The sequence below is a fragment of the Ascaphus truei genome, chromosome 4, assembly GCF_040206685.1.
Source record: "Ascaphus truei isolate aAscTru1 chromosome 4, aAscTru1.hap1, whole genome shotgun sequence".
In the NCBI taxonomy this organism is placed as follows: domain Eukaryota; kingdom Metazoa; phylum Chordata; class Amphibia; order Anura; family Ascaphidae; genus Ascaphus; species Ascaphus truei.
Window position 1 is genome coordinate 215,481,106 of NC_134486.1, and position 20,205 is coordinate 215,501,310.

General features: G+C 46.7%; 1 protein-coding gene across 9 annotated transcripts in view; it reads right to left on the reverse strand.

The window, feature by feature from the left end:
• Positions 1 to 20,205, reverse strand: part of SIPA1L2 (signal induced proliferation associated 1 like 2) — a 330,464-nt gene that overhangs the window by 222,484 nt on the left and 87,775 nt on the right. For all 9 annotated transcript variants that reach the window (XM_075596857.1, XM_075596850.1, XM_075596848.1 and 6 more), the window contains exons 3-4: positions 1,712 to 1,845; positions 629 to 817 (exon numbers count right to left, since the gene is read on the reverse strand). In XM_075596857.1, the coding sequence (XP_075452972.1) occupies positions 629 to 817; positions 1,712 to 1,845 (323 nt within the window). The remainder of the gene's footprint in view (positions 1 to 628; positions 818 to 1,711; positions 1,846 to 20,205) is intronic.

Consider the following 20,205-nt stretch of genomic DNA (forward strand, 5'->3'; position numbering starts at 1 on the left):
CCTTTAAGACCGATCTAAAAACGAACCTCTTTAATGAAGCACATGGGCATCTTCGCTGGCTGATACTATACACCTCAGATGCATGGACCTTGATCCCTTGCAGACGCACTTACCGTAAAACACCCTCCTACTGTCTCTGTAACGTCTCCGGAATAATCACTTCTTAGATTGTATGCTCTTCCTACTGTTGTCTGAAGTGCTTATTCCCATTATGTGTTATATTATGCCACGTGTATTACTGCTGTGAAGCACTACGGTATATACATAAATGGCGCTATATAAATAAAAATATACGTACATACATACCATAATTTATTTCATATCTAGTCTTTAAACATTTTTAATTAGGATCTAGTTTCAGATGTAATATGAACAATGCTTATGTCATTAAGTACTTAAGTCCACATTTTTAAATAAATGCTGGCAAGATAAGAATATTACTTCTTTTTAATCAACTATAGAAATCACTACCCTTTTTAAAGATATTTGTTTACCGGGGGCGTGTAATCTGTACGACTGTAGTTTACAGTCCTACTGCAAATGAAAATACCAAAATGAAAGATAAGAAGTAATCTCTTTTGAAGAAAAAAAAAAACAAAACAAAAAAAAAATCTGGTTTATTACATACCCCTTGTTCATCTAGCTTGAGCAACTGTTCAGGGACTTTGGGTGAGTTCAGAGCTTGCCGCATGCACTGAATATTCAGCTCTGGTATCACATATTCCATGACCTCTTTGTGAGGAAGTCCCCGTGCTGTGCCATGTCTGGCCGTGGATGGTACAGCCTCTTCTAAAATTGCTCCTCTCAAGGTAGTAAGCTGCATAAAACATCATTAAATATCAACTATAACACATTGCAGGTAGATACAGTTGTCCAAATTCCCTATACATTTGGAATAAGCACACAGGTAAATTAAGAATAGAGTATATGAACTAAAAGCTGTTTTAGACATTGTACAATAAACCAAAATAAATAAACTAAATGAAAACTTATATCATATATTAAAATACTATCATAGAATATAAACATTTTGCCATACATGTGCTGAAAGTGGTCAGTACTATTGTAAGGAAGCTGAATTAATTATGGTTAGAAACCTTATAATGTACATTTGAGTTCATACAAAAATTATTTTATATTAGTGTAGACAAATGTAAGTTCTCTCTTGACAGAGTATTCGAACGTGAAATTATTTTCCGATGCTCACCCTATTTAGATTATATCCTTTTAGTAACCTCCCTTTCAGTAAACACTTAATCTAAAGTGCAAATAGTGTGTGCTTTCGTCAATATTTTAAAAGCAAAAATATATATTTGACACTATTGCATTGGTAACATTTTTAGAAAATACTGAATATAAATATTATTAATCCCTAAGATTTTTGTATGATGCCCATCTTTAATTATTATTTTAATTTGCACCATTTCAAACCACCACCAACAGTAACATTCTTGCAATAAATACATACTGTAATATTGTTCATGATTTGGTTAAAATGCATAAAAATGTGCTCTGAGGTTCAAATATCCTATGTATAATATTTGATGCACTTACAAAACACCTTATTACATCCCCCTCAAATAAAAGTGCTATATTACGTTCCAAGGGGTGTTAGAACCATTCCCATACACTGCAAATGAATAAATCCCCATTTTTCTACCATAAATGTATTTTACCATACTATATTATAATAAGCATAGTATTACAGTACCTCGCTTGTTCGGAATGTGACACGGTAATTGAATTGAGAGCCTTCCTTCTCTCTGACATCATCCACCTTCTCCCTGCGAATGCTGACTGCTACTGGTCCCAAGTTATCATCTATCCCAAAGTAATTCTGATGCTCTGTGAGAAAACATAATGAAGAACACAAGTAAATCAGTGTAGTAATATACTGCCGAGCTGCAAGTTGATTGAATGGCTTGGTAACCATTATTTTACTTATTTATAATGCATGCAATGCAATTCATTGCTCCTTTGAGAAAACACATTGATGTCTCAGAATTTTGATGATCTTCCACTTAATGACCTTTGGGGAAATCAAAGCATATGTGGGGTTATTTCTGCATATTTAAACAGTATGGATTGCAATATGCAGTGACCTTTTATAGGGATAAAATACAATTTGTTCTTATAGTAAAAATTGTAGGTGTGTCCATGTCAACAAAAAGAACAGCAGTTCATTACAATTAAGGCCAACCTAATTTCGATCTCAAATACTGACTTTACCTACAAAAAAGAATATAATGCCTGTCAACTCCCCCAAGAGAATCCTGATAATGTTCAATCTTCATTGTTCTTATATACTACAGTACATCTTTTTTTCTCCAACAGTCATAGGGGATGATGTCTCAACATAAGAAAATACATTTGTTTTCATGCAATACTCCATTTTCTACTTGCGTTTGCTTGAAATATATTAAACAGTCTTCTACGTGCAATGCAAATTTGCTATCCAGAAACACCACTTCAGAGTTGGCAGATTTTATATGCACAATTGTACTCTGTCAATCCCAACTAGCTAAAACCTGACCTCTGTAACCAAGATGAATTAGGTGATCACTATAATGAAGTACAGCTTTGTTTAAGCTACTGAGAAAACAGTGCTACTAACCAAAGTTTATAGAAAGAGAAAACATCTAAATGGCAGATATATACTTAACAATAAGAATTTTGAATATGAATTGGACCAAGTGTAATATTGGATCATTTAAACTGTACTATTCCTTAGGGTAATGCATAAACCGTAGGGGGTTATTGATTTATTGATTAAAGTCTTGTTGAAATGGACCGGGGGGGGGGGGGGGGGGTGTCCATGGAGAAGAATTATTAGCAGTATTCTGAATACATTTTGTCTGTCCTGTCCTGTCTCAGTATCCATTTTGTTTGAAAGAATGTGTATGGCATGAATGAGTTTTACCGACAGTAGATTTTTACAATGTGCCTTTAGCTCAACGCCAAGAATTTTAGTGATAAGACGTACCTGGTTCTTGTACAAAGCTGTTTGGAACCAACTAATTTTTAATGACCTGTAAAATGATAGGCTTAGAATAGGGAATAGTCATTATTATGTGCCTAGTAACCAAGGTTAGACTATGAATGTGAAAAGTTTCTATACAGTGTGACAGAGTCACTGACTCAGTAGGCTGGAATTGAGGATATGTGTACCTTCCAGCACTCAACCAGTTAATTAGGCTGCAGGTGCAGGCAGGTTAAGAAGGATTCCTGAAAGACTGCAGGTTCAAAAGATACAGGAAGCTGTGAGACTGAGAGCCAGAAAGCCAGAGCCAGTGAGAGAGACTGACCGCTTTTCCCTCAGAGAAGGAGGGAGGCAGAAGGGGCTCCCCAGCTACCAGAAGCTGGTTAAATAAGATGGTAAAGAGTGAGAGACACTGCTGAGAGAGCCGTGCTGAAGCAGTGGAAAGAAGCTGGCAGAGTGAGAAACACTGCTGAGAGCGCCGTGCTGAAGCAGGGACATCTTCGCCAGATGGATTAAGATAAGCAAAACCCTTTCTATTGTATGCAAAGACTGCGCTGTTACTTTATTGCCTATGCCCAGGCATGTTTTGGGCTGACAACCGGCTTAGCTGGTAGCCCTGATAGTAAGGGCCTGAAGAAGTCAGTTAGCTCCCTGACAGGGATAGGTATTTATCTATGCTTTTTATTTTGGTATGGTTCTCTTAAAGGGACAGTGGGCCTGCGAATACGGTACTTAACCCCTATAAATAAACCCCACGTAAATAGAAGTACTGTGTTTCCGGCCTTATTCGGGATAAAAGAGACCTCAATGGAGAGGCGCATGCGCGACGGGACGGTGAATGGCAGCTTAGTGGCAGAGCTCCGTTCCCACTGGCGCCTATAAATTAATTTATAGCAGCAACAGCGGGTGATTGCTAACCATTCCCCCACGTAAGTGCCTCTAAACACTTAGTGATGGCAACGGTCAAAGCGCTTCGGAAAAAAACACAACCAGTCACCACATATTTCCAAAGCAAAGAGCCGGCAAAAACGAGTAAAGCAGGGACTCCAGCACCTCCAGCCTGCTCCGACCCAGAGATGGAGATAGCAGAAGATGATCCTGAACCGGAGGATCTTGAAATCATGCGCCGCAAGGACATGAAAGAATTCTGCACCCACATGAAGAAATTCTTCAAATCAGAGCTGTGGGCACTGCGAAAAGATGTGAACGCACAAGGAGAGAGGACGGATGCCCTGGAGACCAAATCGGATGAGACGACAGGGGCCTTAGCGCTTACCCAGACTCCGATCACTACATTAACGAATCAAGTCAAAATCCTAGAGGACAAGATTGAAGACGGCGAGAACAGAGACCGGAGATGCAATATTAGGTTGCAGGGGGTCCCCGAATCTATCACAGATCCCGAAGAATTTACAGCAAGCTGGCTGGAACAGTTATTCCCAGACAAAACAGGGGGGGGTCGCCTCCTGGATAGATGTCATCGGGCGCTGAGAGGGAAGCCCCAAAAAGGAAACCCCCCCCAGAGACATAGTGCTACGCTTCCATCACTACCGGGTCAAAGAAGAAACATGCAGAATCTCTAGGGAATCTAAAGTGATGGAGTTCAATCAGATTAAGTTCCAGGTTTATCAGGACTTTCCCCTGCTACCCTGGCTAAAAGACATGCACTAGCCCCAGTTACATGAATATTAAGAGACCGGGATGTGCGCTAGCGTTGGCTATTCCCCTGCGCTCTAACGGTGTTAAAGAATGGGGTAGCTCACACTCTCAAGAACGCGGACGATAGCGAAGATTTCCTTAAAAGTGTGGGAGTTTCGGAGCCCTCTTTAAGCCCTCCCAGACTGACAGCTGATGGCGCCCCAGCTCCCATGTGGAGCAGAGTAGGATCCGTCCGCTCTGCGGAGGTGGCTGCCAGCTCTCCTTAAAGAGATCCTACGAATTGTTATCCTTCCAATAAATTAGGCAATGTTACCTGCAATGAGAAACACCCGTCCGGAACAAAAGTGATTACCGTTTGATCCCCCTCTGAACACTGGCAATGGGCAGTTAGTCCAATATCTTTACCCACGATCCGCATGTGTTTTTGGACTGGCACCCATCTTACCTTGCTCCTCCCTCACGGCTGGCGGGAGTTCTTCTGTCTTTCGCGGGCTGCCTGGATGACGTCACTAAAAACCGCCCACATCTCGCGAGACCGGGACCCGGGCACTAGAGGCTGCAGCGCCACCCGGTGGCACAGGGAGAGATGTCGGAGGGAACCCTATGCCTGAGAAACGGCGAAGCCGGAAGACCAGGGGGAAACACAGAGGCGGACGCAGGGGGCATAGCTTGCGGACATACTCCAAGAGAGGCGACATCCCTTCCTTAACACTGAAAGGGCGAATCTGATATTCCACGGCCCCCTCTATCACTTAGCAGGCCCCAGTCATGAGGGAGGAGGAGGTTAAGTATGGGGAAGTGACTGGAAGAGGGGAAAGTAGGAAAAGAGCAGCAGAGGTAGGGGGACAGAGGCAAGGTTAGATAGAGAACACTACCCATATGTAAAACACCCCACGACCAGCGGCACTATCATTACTACCCCCAGCTTCTTATCACGCACACACCTCAGACCCACTAGTAACTATCGATCTATTATGTACTTTAATTACAAATATATATCATAGGCCTTGGAGATAGGTAATGAAGCGTAGTTCAATATCACCAGCACAAAGAGAGTATTATATAACCTAAAGGGCGCTCATAAGCATAGTGTCAGGGGCATATAGGTTCTCTTCCAGGTTAAAATTAATCCTCTTCGTTACTGTTAATTGTTCATACTGTTTAGATTGGTTACACTGTTAATACTGTCAATACTGTTGTCACCAAAAGACGCTCTTAGACAAGAGGGGAACGTTTACCACTGTTGACTTTATATAGCTCTCGTTATAGTTTCCTGTGACAAGCTGTTCAGTAAACCCGCTGTTGCGATTACATACGGAACGGCGCTGGTGGGATTACCCGAGTCGGCGCGCAGGTGTTCCCTGTTTCGGTCCCTAAAACCAAGGGATCTCTGACAAAGACCCAGGGAGGGCAGGTCCCGGCGAAAAAGAATGCTGGGACAGTGGCCCACAACCTCAGGCAGAAGAGCCACACTTGGGGGCTCCCGAGTCGGGCTCTTGTTTTTCCATTTTGTTTGTGATTTTATACTTGCTTTGTTTCTTATGTTTAATATGAGTTTTTTTCCTTATGTATTCTCCTATGTAATGTCTTCCCTCCATATCCCCCCCGCCCCCCCTCCCTCGTCCCTCCCCACACAGAGGGATGTACCAACTCAGGTGCGACAGAATTGTTACCCTACAGGGACATATCTTAAACATGGTAATACTCGGCCCGAAAGACGACGACTCTGGAATCGCCGCCCCGCACGCACCCCACGTTGCTTCCTCTCATGCGCACGTCGGACTTACAGTGCACACATAAAAGCCCTTCAACTTATCCCCACTCAGGCTCCGCCCCCAAACACTGCACGGTTACAATCTGGCTCTTGCTGGGTGTCACCTGAGCTCTAAGAACAGCATCCAATGCACTGAAGCTCCCTGGGCTCCTCCAGGCACGTCCCCTCTCCTGGTTGGCTGTTCCAGCTTTATATACCCTCTCTGTTCTGTGCTTCCTCGCTAGTCATAGTTTTTGTATGGGTGTTTCACAGTGCTTGTTCTTTGATTCTCTCGGTTTTGACTTGGCTTGGCAGACTACCCCCTTTGGCTCTCAACTTCGGATTGTTCCTGTTTACGTAACTTCTGGCTCCCTTCGACCACGGCACTCATCTCGATCCTTCTATACGTCTCCTACCCCTGATCTCGGCAACGGCAACGACCATTCTTCTGGGAAAACGGTACCGGCAAGTATTCACGCAATACACCCCATCTGGCCTGGCACCATCTAATACCACAACCCGGACATGTCCCTCGCTCTGTCAGTGTGTGTATTAATACCTGCCACCTCAGTTCTAGGGACAGGTCTGGTCTGCGGGCTACTCCGGCGTAACATTATGACGAGCCCACAATACGCAGACCAGGCCGAACTGAGGCAAGCCATCTCTACGCTGATACAGCAAAACAGGCCATGGCCGATCAGATTGTGGCCCTAACACGCCAAATGGCCAAACTATCGGCTCTGGTACCGGAAGCACCTGTTCCTCTTTCTCCTCCACAGGCTGTAGAACCAGTCAGACCCAGCAGTCAGGACGTGAAGATACCGCCTCCCAAGCCGTACGCCGGCAACCCGCAGGAGTGCAGAGGTTTCCTTAACCAGTGTGAGGTTCAATTTGAAATGGCACCCCTTCAGTACGACACCGGCCGGAAGAAGGTAGCCTACGTGTACAACCTACTGACGGGCAGCGCGCTGGCATGGGCCTCGCCAGTCTGGGAGTTGCGCCCGGACCTGACATAAGACTACCTAGCCTTCAAGGGTGAGTTCCGGTAAGACTTTGATTCCCCTGCACGCCGGGAGATGGCGTCTGTTTCCCTCCTCCAGATAACTCAGGGGCGAAGATTGGTGACACAGTATGCGGTGGAATTTTGCACGCTCGCCGCCGAGACGAACTGGGGACAAGAGCTGCTCGTCTCCGTCTTCTGGCAAGGTCTCTCGGAGTCCATCAAGGACGAGCTTGCTCGGCAACCCAGGCCAGACCAATTGGAGGTGCTCATCGACTTGGCCGTACGCATTGATCAATGCATCCAGGTACGACGCTCGGAGCGTCAGCATGCCTGGCCACTAACCTTCCAAGCACCCTTCCCCAACTCTCCTCTGGTTCCTAGACCACCTCCTTCGCAGCAGCTGGCACTGGAGCCTCCCGAGCCAATGCAATTAGGGGTACAACAGATCCGGAATCCACTACGACAACACCGCTACACTGGCGGACTCTGATCCCCTGAACATCTGGTCCGTGCATGCCCTTTGCGTCCGGGAAATGGGAACACTCAGTGAGTATGCAGGGGCTCTCACTGGGTGTTATCTCTTCTCGTCCCCTCCCCAAGGAGGCACTGCCTAAGAAACTTACGATTCCTATTTCTCTCGCAGGCGCTGAGTTTCGCACATCTACTGCTGCCTTTATCGACACCGGTGCTGGAGGAAACTTTGTAGACCTCGATTTTGCCAAACAGAACTGGACACCTTTGGTGAAGAAGGCCCAACCTATTGCCTTGGTTGGGATTGACGGACATTCGCTGTCTCCAGCCTTTATCTCGCTACAGACCGTACCTCTCCTCCTATCTACCTACTCCCACAGCGAGACCCTGGTCCTTGACGCCATCCAGGCCCCAGGTACGCCGGTAACCTTTGGCCTACCTTGGTTGCAGAAGAACAACCCTCCAATTGACTGGGTCTCACCTATCCCCATCACCTGGAAACCGAGGTCAGGGAAGTCTCCCAAACTCTTGGCTAACACAATGACTCAGGACTCCATTCTTCCCCCTGTGTACCACCCTTTCCGCGAGGTCTTTAACAAGGTCCGCTCAGAACAATTGCCTCCTCATCGGTCCTACGATTGCCCCATCGATTTGGTCCCAGGATACACCTTGCCCAAGTCCAAGACTTACCCATTGTCGATACCTGAGTCTCAAGCCATGGAAGACTACATAAAGGAGAATCTTGAGAAAGGATTCATACGGCCCTCCAGTTCGCCGGCGGGAGCAGGGTTCTTCTTCATGAAGAAAAAGGATGGTACTCTGAGGCCATGTATTGATTACCGGGGCTTGAACGTTATCACCATCAAGAACTGCTATCCTCTCCCCTTGATCACGGAACTCTTCGATAAACTGCGTGGGGCTAAGATATTTTCCAAATTGGATCTCCGTGGGGCTTACAACTTGCTCCGCATCAGGCAGGGCGACGAGTGGAAGATGGCCTTCAACACCCACTGTGGGCATTATGAGTACCTCATCATGCCTTTTGGTTTATGTAACGCCCCGGCTGTCTTTCAGGACTTTATTAATGACGGATTTCGTGAGGTGCTCCACATCTTTGTTATTGTCAATTTAGATGACATTTTGATCTTCTCCAAAAATCTCCAGGATCACATTCGTCACACCTCGTACGTCCTCTCACGTCTACTCAAACATCACCTGTACGCCAAACTAGAGAAGTGTACCTTCCATCAACGCTCTACCCAATTTCTGGGCTACATTATTTCGGATGAAGGCTTTTTGATGGATCCAGGTAAACTCCAGGCAGTACGGAATGGCCCAAACCAGAAACTCTCAAGGCTATCCAGCGCTTTTTAGGATTTGCGAACTACTATCGGAAGTTCATTCGCAATTTCTCCACTCTAGTGGCCCCCATCACGGCGTTGACTAGAAAAGGGGCTGACCCTTCTGCCTGATCCGCCGAAGCTATCTCCGCCTTCCAGGCCCTTAAAGAGGCATTCGTCACGGCTCCGATCCTGCGCCACCCCAACACGGATCTTTCCTTTGTAATAGAAGTTGACGTATCGGACTGCGGTGCAGGGGCTGTACTATCACAGAGGTACTCGCCCCAGGATAAACTTCACCCTTGTGCGTATTTCTCCAAGAAATTCTCCTCCGCCGAGAGGAATTACGACGTCGGCAACAGAGAGTTATTGGCCGTTAAAATGGCACTACAAGAGTGGAGACATCTGTTGGAAGGGTCAAGGGAGCCATTTTCTATCTTAACGGACCACAAAAATTAACTTTATATCGAAGGAGCACGTCGCCTCGGTCCTTGACAAGCTCGCTGGGCACTTTTCTTCTCTCGCTTCAACTATCATCTATCCTATATCCCGGGAACGAAGAACGTGAAGGCAGATGCGTTGTCCAGACAATACTCCTCGGAAGACAGGGCTGAGGCAACTTTGGAACCTATCCTACCTCCCGAAAGAATTTTGGCTACTTCCACCATCAAATCGCTAGACAAGATCAAAAGGGACCAGCAACAGATCCCTTCAAACACGGCGATCCCCTCTAACAGGCTCTTCGTCTCGCCCAGATACATTCCAGAGGTCCTAGATTGGGGACACTCTTCTAAACCCGCAGGTCACCCGGGCTTCAGAAGGACGTTAGACTTAATTCGTTGGAACTTTTGGTGGCCCAGTATGTCTAAAGACATTGCGGAATACACTTGCGCTTGTCCTGTATGCGCCCAGAACAAGACACTTCCACAGAGACCTCAGGGACTTCTCCTCCCATTGCCAGTGCCTGCTCGTCCATGGTCCCATATCTCCATGGATTTCATAGTCGACCTCCCTAGGTCTAGGGGCTTCAACACCATTTTAGTTGTCGTAGACAGGTTTTCGAAGATGGCCCATTTCATCCCCCTCAAGGGACTGCCCTCCTCTCCCGCCCTAGCAGACATTTTCTCCGAGCATATCTTTAGGATCCATGGCATTCCGTCTTCCATTGTCTCTGACAGAGCATCCCAGTTCGTCTCCAAGTTCTGGAGGACCTTCACTAAAAGACTGGGAATTGTCTCTTCCTTCTCCTCTGCATATCACCCCCTGTCCAATGAACAGACAGAGAGAACTAACCAGTCGCTGGAGAAATACCTCAGATGTTTCATCTCCGATTCCCAGGACGATTGGTCCCAACTCCTCCCGTGGGCACAGTACGCAGTCAATTCGTCCCGAAGTGAATCCACCCGAGAATCTCCATTTTTTGTCAATTATGGGTGTCATCCTCCCTGCCTACCTATTTCCAATGTTGCTTCTGGGTTACCGGCGGTAGACGAACGGATTTCCACTCTCCAAGACATTTGGTCCAAGGTACAAAAGTCTCTCCACAAGGCCGCCGATACTGCTAGACTTCAGGCCAATCGCCACCGTCGACCGGCACCCAACTACAAGCCAGGGGATTTAGTATGGCTCTCGTCAAGAAACATCCGCTTTAGAGTCCCTTCCCCTAAACTGGCTCCTAGGTTTTTGGGACCCTTTCCCGTCGTGGAGCAGATTAACCCAGTGGCGTTTCGCCTTAAACTACCACCCTCCATGAGGATCCCAGACGTTTTTTATGCCTCGCTATTAAAACCCCACATTGCCAATCATTTCTTTTCTAAACAGACCAGCAAGCCAGATCCAGTCACAGTACTCAATAACGAAGAATACGAGGTACAAGCCTTACTGGACTCCCGCATCTCCAGGGGTTAGCTTCAGTTTTTGGTTCACTGGAGGGGTTTCGGACCTGAGGAGAGGTCTTGGGTTCCGCTCAAAGACATCCATGCGCCCTGCCTCCTGAAGACTTTTAGGAGGAAATTTCCGGACAAGCCGTTCTTTGATCGTCCTGAGGTCGATCCTGAAGAGGGGGGTACTGTTAGGAATGTGAGCACAGAGCGCCTCAGGCAGAGCTCACGGCTCTCTCCTTACACTGCTCAGACCCTTCCACTACAACCACGAAAGCCCTCTTCAGCTTCAGCACTTACCCCTCAGCATGGTGGGACGCTCCACGAGGTAATTCCTCCACGCTCTGCGCCGCAGCCGTCGGCGTGGAATCGCCGCCCCGCACGCACGTGCGCACCCCACGTTGCTTCCTCTCATGCGCACGTCGGACTTACAGTGCACACACAAAAGCCCTTGAACTTATCCCCACTCAGGCTCTGCCCCCAAACACCGCACGATTACAATCTGGCTCTTGCGGAGTGTCACCCGAGCTCTAAGAACAGCATCCAATGCACTGAAGCTCCCTGGGCTCCTCCAGGCACGCCCCCTCTCCTGGTTGGCTGTTCCAGCTTTATATACCCTCTCTGTTCTGTGCTTCCTCGCTCGTCATAGTTTTTGTATGGGTGTTTCACAGTGCTTGTTCTTTGATTCTCTCGGTTTTTGACGCGGCTTGGCTGACTACCTCCTTTGGCTCTCGACTTCGGATTGTTCCTGTTTACGTACCTTCTGGTTCCCTTCGACCACGGCACTCATCTCGATCCTTCCATACGTCGCCTACCCCTGATCTCGGCAACGGCAACGACCATTCTTCTGGGAAAACGGTACCGGCAAGTATTCACACAATACACCCCATCTGGCCTGGCACCATCTAATACCACAACCCGGACACGTCCCTCGCTCTGTCGGTGTGTGTATTCATACCTGCCACCTAAGTTTTAGGGACAGGTCTGGTCTGCGGGCTACTCCGGCGTAACATTACCAAAGCAAATAATAAACTAATCGCACATATTGCAATAGCCATGAGGTGCGAGATAGCAGCATTATGGAAACGCCCTGACATCCCAAATATCCCAAAGATTCGGAACCGAATGTGGTTTATATATCATATGGAGAAGTTAATGAGTTTAGTTAACGACACTGGCACCAATTTCCTAAAAGTCTGGACGCCTTGGTTGGCCCAGACAGATATCCCAGGGGTTGAGAGAGAATCAATTTGGCTTTGATAGAAACAAATGCGCCCTCCTTGGGAGGGGCTAACCCTACCCAGCATAGGGATACAGAACACAGACCAGTAGCATCCCAGAGTCGTCAAATTAATGCTAAAGGGGGTCTACCTCCTAGAAGCATGACTACAATCCCGACCGTAACATGAGAAACACAAAGAGAAGCATCACAGACCTTACCTATCATTCCCCTCCCCACCCCTCCTCTCCCCACCCTTTTTTTTTATTCTATGTTTTATAATCTGTGAATAATGTTTACCAACATTGTCCCTACCCTTATTATTTACACCAGTCACAAGATTGTTCAGTTAATCTACTAGTATGCAGTGAGCCGCCTGGCCGATTAGGGCTCGAAAAGTCAGGCGGACCCACCCAACATGTGTTGTAAGTTTAAATCTCTCGCAGTCATATAACAAATGATATGCATGTTATGTTGTACTATATCTTTGTAAAACTCAATAAAATATAAGTTATAAAAAAAAAAAAAAAAAAAAGGGACCTCAATGTGATGTGGTTGTCACAACAGATGCAGTGGCCGTTATTCAAACATTTTATGCATTGTATCCTTTTGCTTACCGGGTCATGGTGTGCGATTTCTCTAAATATTCTGTGTTTAGACGCGAGATTACTAGTCTTTTGATTGACTGGACAAAATAGCATTTTAGCGTTGTCTGCAATACCGTCGAGAAACTGAAGTGGGTGATCGCGAGTTGTTGTCTTAAAAATCTAATTGCAATTCAACCTGTCTTTTATTGCCAAATACAGTACCTCAAGTGTGTGTAAGTGTAATTTGAAGATTAAAGATTTTTGCGCATGTGTGTCCTTATGTTCCTAATTAAATGACTGTACAGTAAGATACAGTGCATTGCCTCACGGAGTCGTTAGATACTGTATCTGCTAGACAGTAGTACAGTACTACTGCTGTGTGTATATCTTTATACTGTATTTTGTACATTCTGTATTCTGTACAGTACAGTATCAATGACAATTTTATATATTTAAATGCCTTTAGAACTTTACATATAGTACTACTGTAAGTGTCTAGACAGTAAAAACATGAACACACAAAAAAGTATATTTAAAGAATGAACAATTTTATTTGTACAGGATAATAAATGGAAAAATAAAAGAACAATACAACTTCGCCTCTTCTTCTGAATGTAGAATATGTATTCCGCGAATGAATGTTTCTCAAATTGGAATCTTGTTGAAACGCATATGTGTGTCATCACATTTCTGCGCATACGTGTATGGCAAATTGGAAACTTGTTGAAACGCATACTGTATGCGTGTCATCACATTTCTGCGCATGCGTGTCCCCGCTGTTCCTAATTAAATTACTGTACAGTAAGATACAGTGCATTTCCTCATAGTGGTCACTTTTTTCCAGGACAATGACCCAAAACCTACCGCCTCTACTACCTATATTCTTGCCAGTGGGATCAACTGGGTTAAGACGCAACCAGAGTAAGTGTTCCAGTGTACAGTAACTGTTTCTCATTGTTTTAAATAGTTTTTATCTGACATTCGCCATTTTTTCCCCTTCTCATTCCAGATTACCAGATTTGAACCCAATAGAATTGGTCTGGCATGCGATGAAGGATCATATAAGAAAGGTTGTTAAGCCGCCCAACAAAGAGGAATTAAAAAAAAGAATACAGAGTTTCTGGAACGACATACTCACCGTACAAAAATGCAACCATTATATTGACTATATTAGAAGCGGTATGCCCATAGTTTTAGAGCGCAAAGGGCAGATGTCACGGGAGAACAGGTTTATCTACACTTTTTTTATACAGGAATCATATGATTGAGCAAAGCAAAAATACATTTTTTACATTTATTTCAGGAAAAGACATACACACAATGCAACACAATTTGCACGGTTAACATACTTACTGGGAATTCGGCTAACTAATAAAATAGTCCTTGGAACGAAATTCATAAAAAATGACCTCTGTAGGAGCCCTTTCCAATGACCGGGAGGTACTCACAAAATCATGGAACTGATTTCGGCATGCAATGCCAGCCGCAACCGCTACGATCTTAAAAAGCGGGACTGAGAAAATTCTCACTCAAAATCTCTGAAGCCGGCTTGCGTCTATTCAGGACAGAGCATCTTTGAATTTGCCGCTGTTTGTTTGGTGCTTGGAATCTGCGCTCCTGCTTGGCTGCAAGGCTCCTTATGGGTTTCAGGGTCCCATTCAAAAACCTCTGCAGCCTATCAGAGTGTGGGAATTCTTCTGCCAGTCAATCACCGATTTGCCAGTATTGTAAAGCCGGGAGGGCACCTTTTTTCATTCTGCAAAGAGGAATGCGCCAACCTAGCACCTCTGCCTCTTTGCATACTGAGCCCACCCGCTGTCCAGGCTCCACAGAGTATGGGCTCTGGCAAATGGTGGCAGGATAGCCGTGTTAGCCCAGGATGTGGGTACTCAAGCATGACTGCAGTTCCCCTCCTTGTCTAACACCTTGGCATCCCTGAGGCTTTCAAGTCCGGACTCCGAACAGACCCAAAGGCACCAAGCTTGGTAGCCATCTGGTCTCTCGGAATCCATGACTTTGAAATCCCACAGTTCATTTACAGGTTATCAATATATATATACCTATTAAATATAACTCTTTAATCAAATATACTGTGTCTTGTATTTTGTGTGATAAAGATGTGTAAGTCCCTTTTCTGGTGTCAGGGATGGAGTAAGGGTATATATTGCCTACATTCACTAGCCTCATACTTGGCACAATCTAGAAACAACCAGGTTCAAGGTACCTGGGCACCCCTCCTTATATTAGGGATCCCCTGTATGGTGTAGGTATGCATTAACCCCTTCATGCCCGTTCACCTTGTCTGGATTATGCTGCAGCAGGAATCCTGGCGGTGAGTCGCAAAAATGTTTTCAGGGTCAGAGTTTGCCCACTGTAATGGGCTTGGCTGTATCCGAGAATCTCACTCGATTCCCGGATCCAACTTTTGTGAAATCCTAGTTTGTGAAAACTCTAGAACCAGTTACATAGACACATTCTGTGAAGACTTTCTTCGGCAAACCCACCCTGAAACTTACAGCCTAGAAACCTCCCGTCCCAGCACCCCAGGAAGGGCAAAACACACATGAATCTTTAATGTCGCATAATTTGCACAGTCACAGCAATGCATTTCTGACATTTGGTCCAAGAGATGACACTCTAGGACCTCAACACATGGATCAGGGAAGCAGAATCCACCGGCATGTAGTAAGGTACTGTAGTAAAGTAGGTACAGTAAGTATAGTACAGGTAAGTATGGTACTGACAATAACCTGTTTCAATGTTAGCCTTATATTAAAAGGTACTGTAAGGGGGCGCATGCGCGACGGCTGACTGAATGGAAGTGTGAGCTGACAGCGCCGTTCACAGCCGGCGTCTAATTAAATAAATAAAGCATCCAAATACCCAAAAACAACCCCAAAAATATATCCAAGCCTGCATAACCACGCCAGGATGTCAAGGGCGACAAGGTCCAAGAGGTCCTCCTCGGTTTTAACCGATTACTTAGCGAAAGGAAATGCGGTGCGCGCCAAAAATCCTGAGGGGCCGGAGAGAAGCGGCACTGAATCAGAGGAGGAGGAAGAGGGAGACAACCGCAGTAGGGATAACCAGGTGATGAGGAGGCGAGATATGCGGCAGTTCTGTATGGACATTAAGTGATGCCTGCAATCGGAGGTGGCCGCACTGAGAGCAGATATCAGTGGAATAGGGGAGAGGACTGACTCACTGGAAAACAAGCTAGACTCCACCATCAAAGCCCTACACAAAACCGATAAACAAATGGCGCAGCTGAAAGAAACTGTAGTAGATCTCACAGATAGGCAAGAAGATGCCGATAACCGAGACCGGCGAAACAACGTGAGGATCAGGGGGGTGCCTGTGGCGGAGAACGATCCGGAGGACTTTGTGGGAAGATGGCTGCAACATCTAATGCCCGACAAACCGGAACAAGACCTCCACATAGACCGATACCACAGGGCTCTGAGGTCTCGGCCGCAACAAGGAGACCCCCCCCCCCCCCGGGATATAATAGCGAGATTCCACTTCTTTAAAGTGAAGGAGGCTTTCTGCCAGATGAGCCGGAGTGACGTGGAATTTGAGGGGCACAAGATCCAAGTGTTCCCGGATATATCCCCCACTACACTACTTAAAAGAAGACAGCTGGCCCACCTCACCAAAGTGCTACGGGACGAGGGGATCCGGTATCGCTGTCTGTACCCGTTCGGGCTTGGGGTGATCAAAAACAGAGCGGCCACCACACTGCGCAGGCTGGAGGAAGGCGAGAATTTCCTCACCAAACTGGGGCTCCAAAGCAAGATACCGGAGGAGATAGCTGCGGGGAGGCCAGCCCCTGACCCAACCTGGACAGAGGCCAGGAGACCAGACAGGAACAGGCAACCTCGGAGCCCAAAGTAAAGTAAAGTCAAGACCCTATGTACAGAAGAAGTTTGAATCTACCTGTTTTGGCCGTTTCTGCTGTTACTCTAAAGTTGCTCCGATAGTTGTGAGCCAGGCTTGAGACTTGTTCAGAACGTTACCCCTTAGACTCCCTGGTTCCAGCGACGCTCCTCCGGGACTGGTGGCCATCTTGGATCAGCTCCACCTACACACTGGGACCTGGGAGGGACCAGATGATGTCACGGAAGGGGAACTGGCACCTCTCGCGAGAAGTCCTGGAAGGAGGTGTATGGACACCTCCAAGATGGCGGCGGGGGCGGACAAAAGAGGCGGAGCTCTACAGAAGCATCGCGGGATCACGCTTTAGATGACGAGGGCAGCCAAAGAAACCTGCAGGAGAAAAAGATGTCTGACCGATGAAGACCGGCAGGGACTCTCAGCGGACAAGGAGGAGGCGGGGAGAGACCCTAGGACGTGGGGGAATCACTAATACAATAAACAATAATTAATTAAAAAAAAAAAAAATAACAAATGGGTAAAAAAATCACTAACAACAAAACATGCCCCCCCCCAACACATAATAAAGAAATACACACCACAGAGCCCAAGAAGCAACTATATAACTCACCCCATACATGGGTGGAGGGTGGGCTGAGCGGGAAGGCTAGGAATAGGTGACCCAAGGATCGAGAGTGGGATCTTCCAGGAGGGGTAGGGAGCGAAGGGAGGGGTGGGGGGGCAACACTCTGAACGGAGGGGATAGGGGGGGAAGAACAGGAGGATGAAGGAGCACTCGAAAGGGGACAAGGGGGTAATACTATATAGTTTAGAGAAGGGGGGCCAAGCGGATTATAAAGTAAAGAGGGGCTATATAAGGGCAGACAAAGGGGGGGAGGGGGGATAAGGGGGTAGGGGTAGGGGAAGGAAGGGCCGGTCTTAAATCAAGGGTATCTCTTAGACAGGGAAGGTCACCTTAGGCAACAAGGAGCTGGAGGTACAGGAAAACCCCCCGGGATATCGGCTGAGGTCGGGGAGAGGGTTGAGGGACAGTGCGTAATGTCATGGGGTCCCCAAGGTTATAAAAGGACGGGGGACGTTTCTCAATACGTATTCTAAAGAGCTAGGTAGAGTATGGGTCTAGGGGTTGCGGCAGGAGTTATATGAGTTACAAGGTTGTATGGTTAAATGGTTTAACATGTAGTAGATGCTTGAAAGACAATTATAAGTGGACGCCGGCCGGGACTGAGGTCTGGTCGTTGTCATGCGTCTGCACACTTGGGACGGGGCTAATGCTCAGGATCCCGAGAAAATCCTTGGGAAGGGAGGGAGTGGAGTCTCCCAACTGGTGGGAGGAGGTCCGGGGAGGGCTCGGCTGCATGACCACAACCCTAAGGCTAGGGAGGAGCAATGGTCACGGACCATTGAATTCCTTCCCACCTTGTTTATTTTTCCCTGTGTGTCTTCTGTACCCTCTGTGTCCTTCTGTCCAGATCCCTTTCTCGGCCTAAGTGGTGCAACGTCAAGGCTTGATGAACTACTGAACACTGCGGGGCGGCGGAAACTCTCCAGCAACAGTACAACACTTACCGTAGAGACGCAGCTGACTAGGTAAGAACACGCACCCACCATGACGCTGACGTTTATCTCACATAATGCCAAAGGGTTAAATTGCCCCCGCAAAAGAAAGGTGGCTCTCACTGATTATAAGAGGAAAGGAGCAGATATCGTCCTAATTCAGGAAACCCATTTTAGCACCACCAGCTTCCCGAAATATTTTGCAAACAATTCAAGCAGGTGTTTCTGTCTCCTGAAGAAGAGAAGAAACGCGGGGTTGCGATATTGATACACAACAGAGTGGAACTGGTGGTGGACACAATAAAGAAAGACAAGGACGGCCAGTTCCTCTTGCTCACAGGGTCCATAAATCTTCAGCCAATAACGATTGCCGTGGTATATGCACCAAACGGCCATGATTCTGCCTTCTATACAGCAATATTCACAGCCATCCAAAAACACGCTAAAGGCGCCCTGATAGTAGGCGGTGACTTCAATACAGTACTGCACGCGGCACTAGACAGGTCGGGTCCCCCCAGGGCCGGATCAATATGTAGGCCTAAAGCCCTGGAACGGGGGCTGAGGGAGCTGCAGTTGGTCGATGTCTGGAGGGAATTACACCCGTTAGACAAGAACTTTACCTTTTACTCACACCCACATGACTCCTTTAGCAGAATCGATTACTTCTTTGTCTCTAGTAGACTGGTCCCGAAGATCTCCCATTATGGGATCCACGATATTTCGTGGTCAGATCATGCACCCATAGAGGTAAGGTGCACGCAGATAGGGCTGGACAGACCGGGAGCAAACTGGAAACTGAATGAGTCCTTACTAAAAATACCCGAAGTGCTGGAGATGGTGGGAGGGGAAATTAAACATTTCTTTAGAGAAAATGAAGGAAGCGTTCGCTCCCATATAACCCTCTGGGAGGCACATAAAGCAACACTAAGAGGGGTCCTAATTAGCATGGCGGCCAGGAGAAAGAGAGAGAGGAATGCAAAAATTTTGGAAAGTCAGAACGAGCTAAGGGAATTCTGGGACCAGCATAAGAGATCGCCAGATTCGACTGCTCTCCCAAAAAATCACAGATGCTCATATCAAGTTGAATCTGCTCCTGACCTCTCAGGCCGAGAAATCGCTAAGCTGGTCAAAGAGGAAATTCATTGAAAAAGCAAACAAGCCAGATACCTTGCTGGCCAATCTGATCAACTCCAAAATTAAGATTTATAATATTCAAGGCATCAGATTACAATCGGGCATAATCTCTGCCAACCCTAAAAATATTGTAGATGAATTCAAGAAGTTCTATGAAAAATTATATGATGGAGGGAAGGTGACCCGTTCCTCTGATAGAAAGAAAGCCCTGATGGATTTCGTGAAGGGCGCGAATCTGCAGGGTCTGAGTGAGGTGGATAGAGAGGTGATGGGAAGGGATTTCACAACGGAAGAAGTAGCGGAGGTTATCAAAAATCTGAAACCCTCTAAAGCCCCGGGTCCCGACAGTTTTTCGAATCTTTATTACAAAAAATTTAAGAAACAGTTGACTCCGCATCTTCTCCGCATGTTCAACCAAGTCTTGGGTGGCACCCCCTTTCCCCAGCACATGCTCCAATCGTCCATCTCTATCATTCCCAAACAGGGTAAGGACCCACAGGACTGTAGGAGCTACAGGCCAATATCCCTCATTAATTCGGACATTAAAATCTATGCTAAATTACTGGCCAATAGATTGGGTCTCATCCTGCCCAGACTGGTGCACCCAGATCAAGCCGGGTTTATCCCGGGTCGACAAGCAGCTGATAATACCCAGCAAATTATTGATCTGATAGAAATAGCCAATACAAGATCTATACCAGTTATGGCGCTCAGTCTGGACGCGGAAA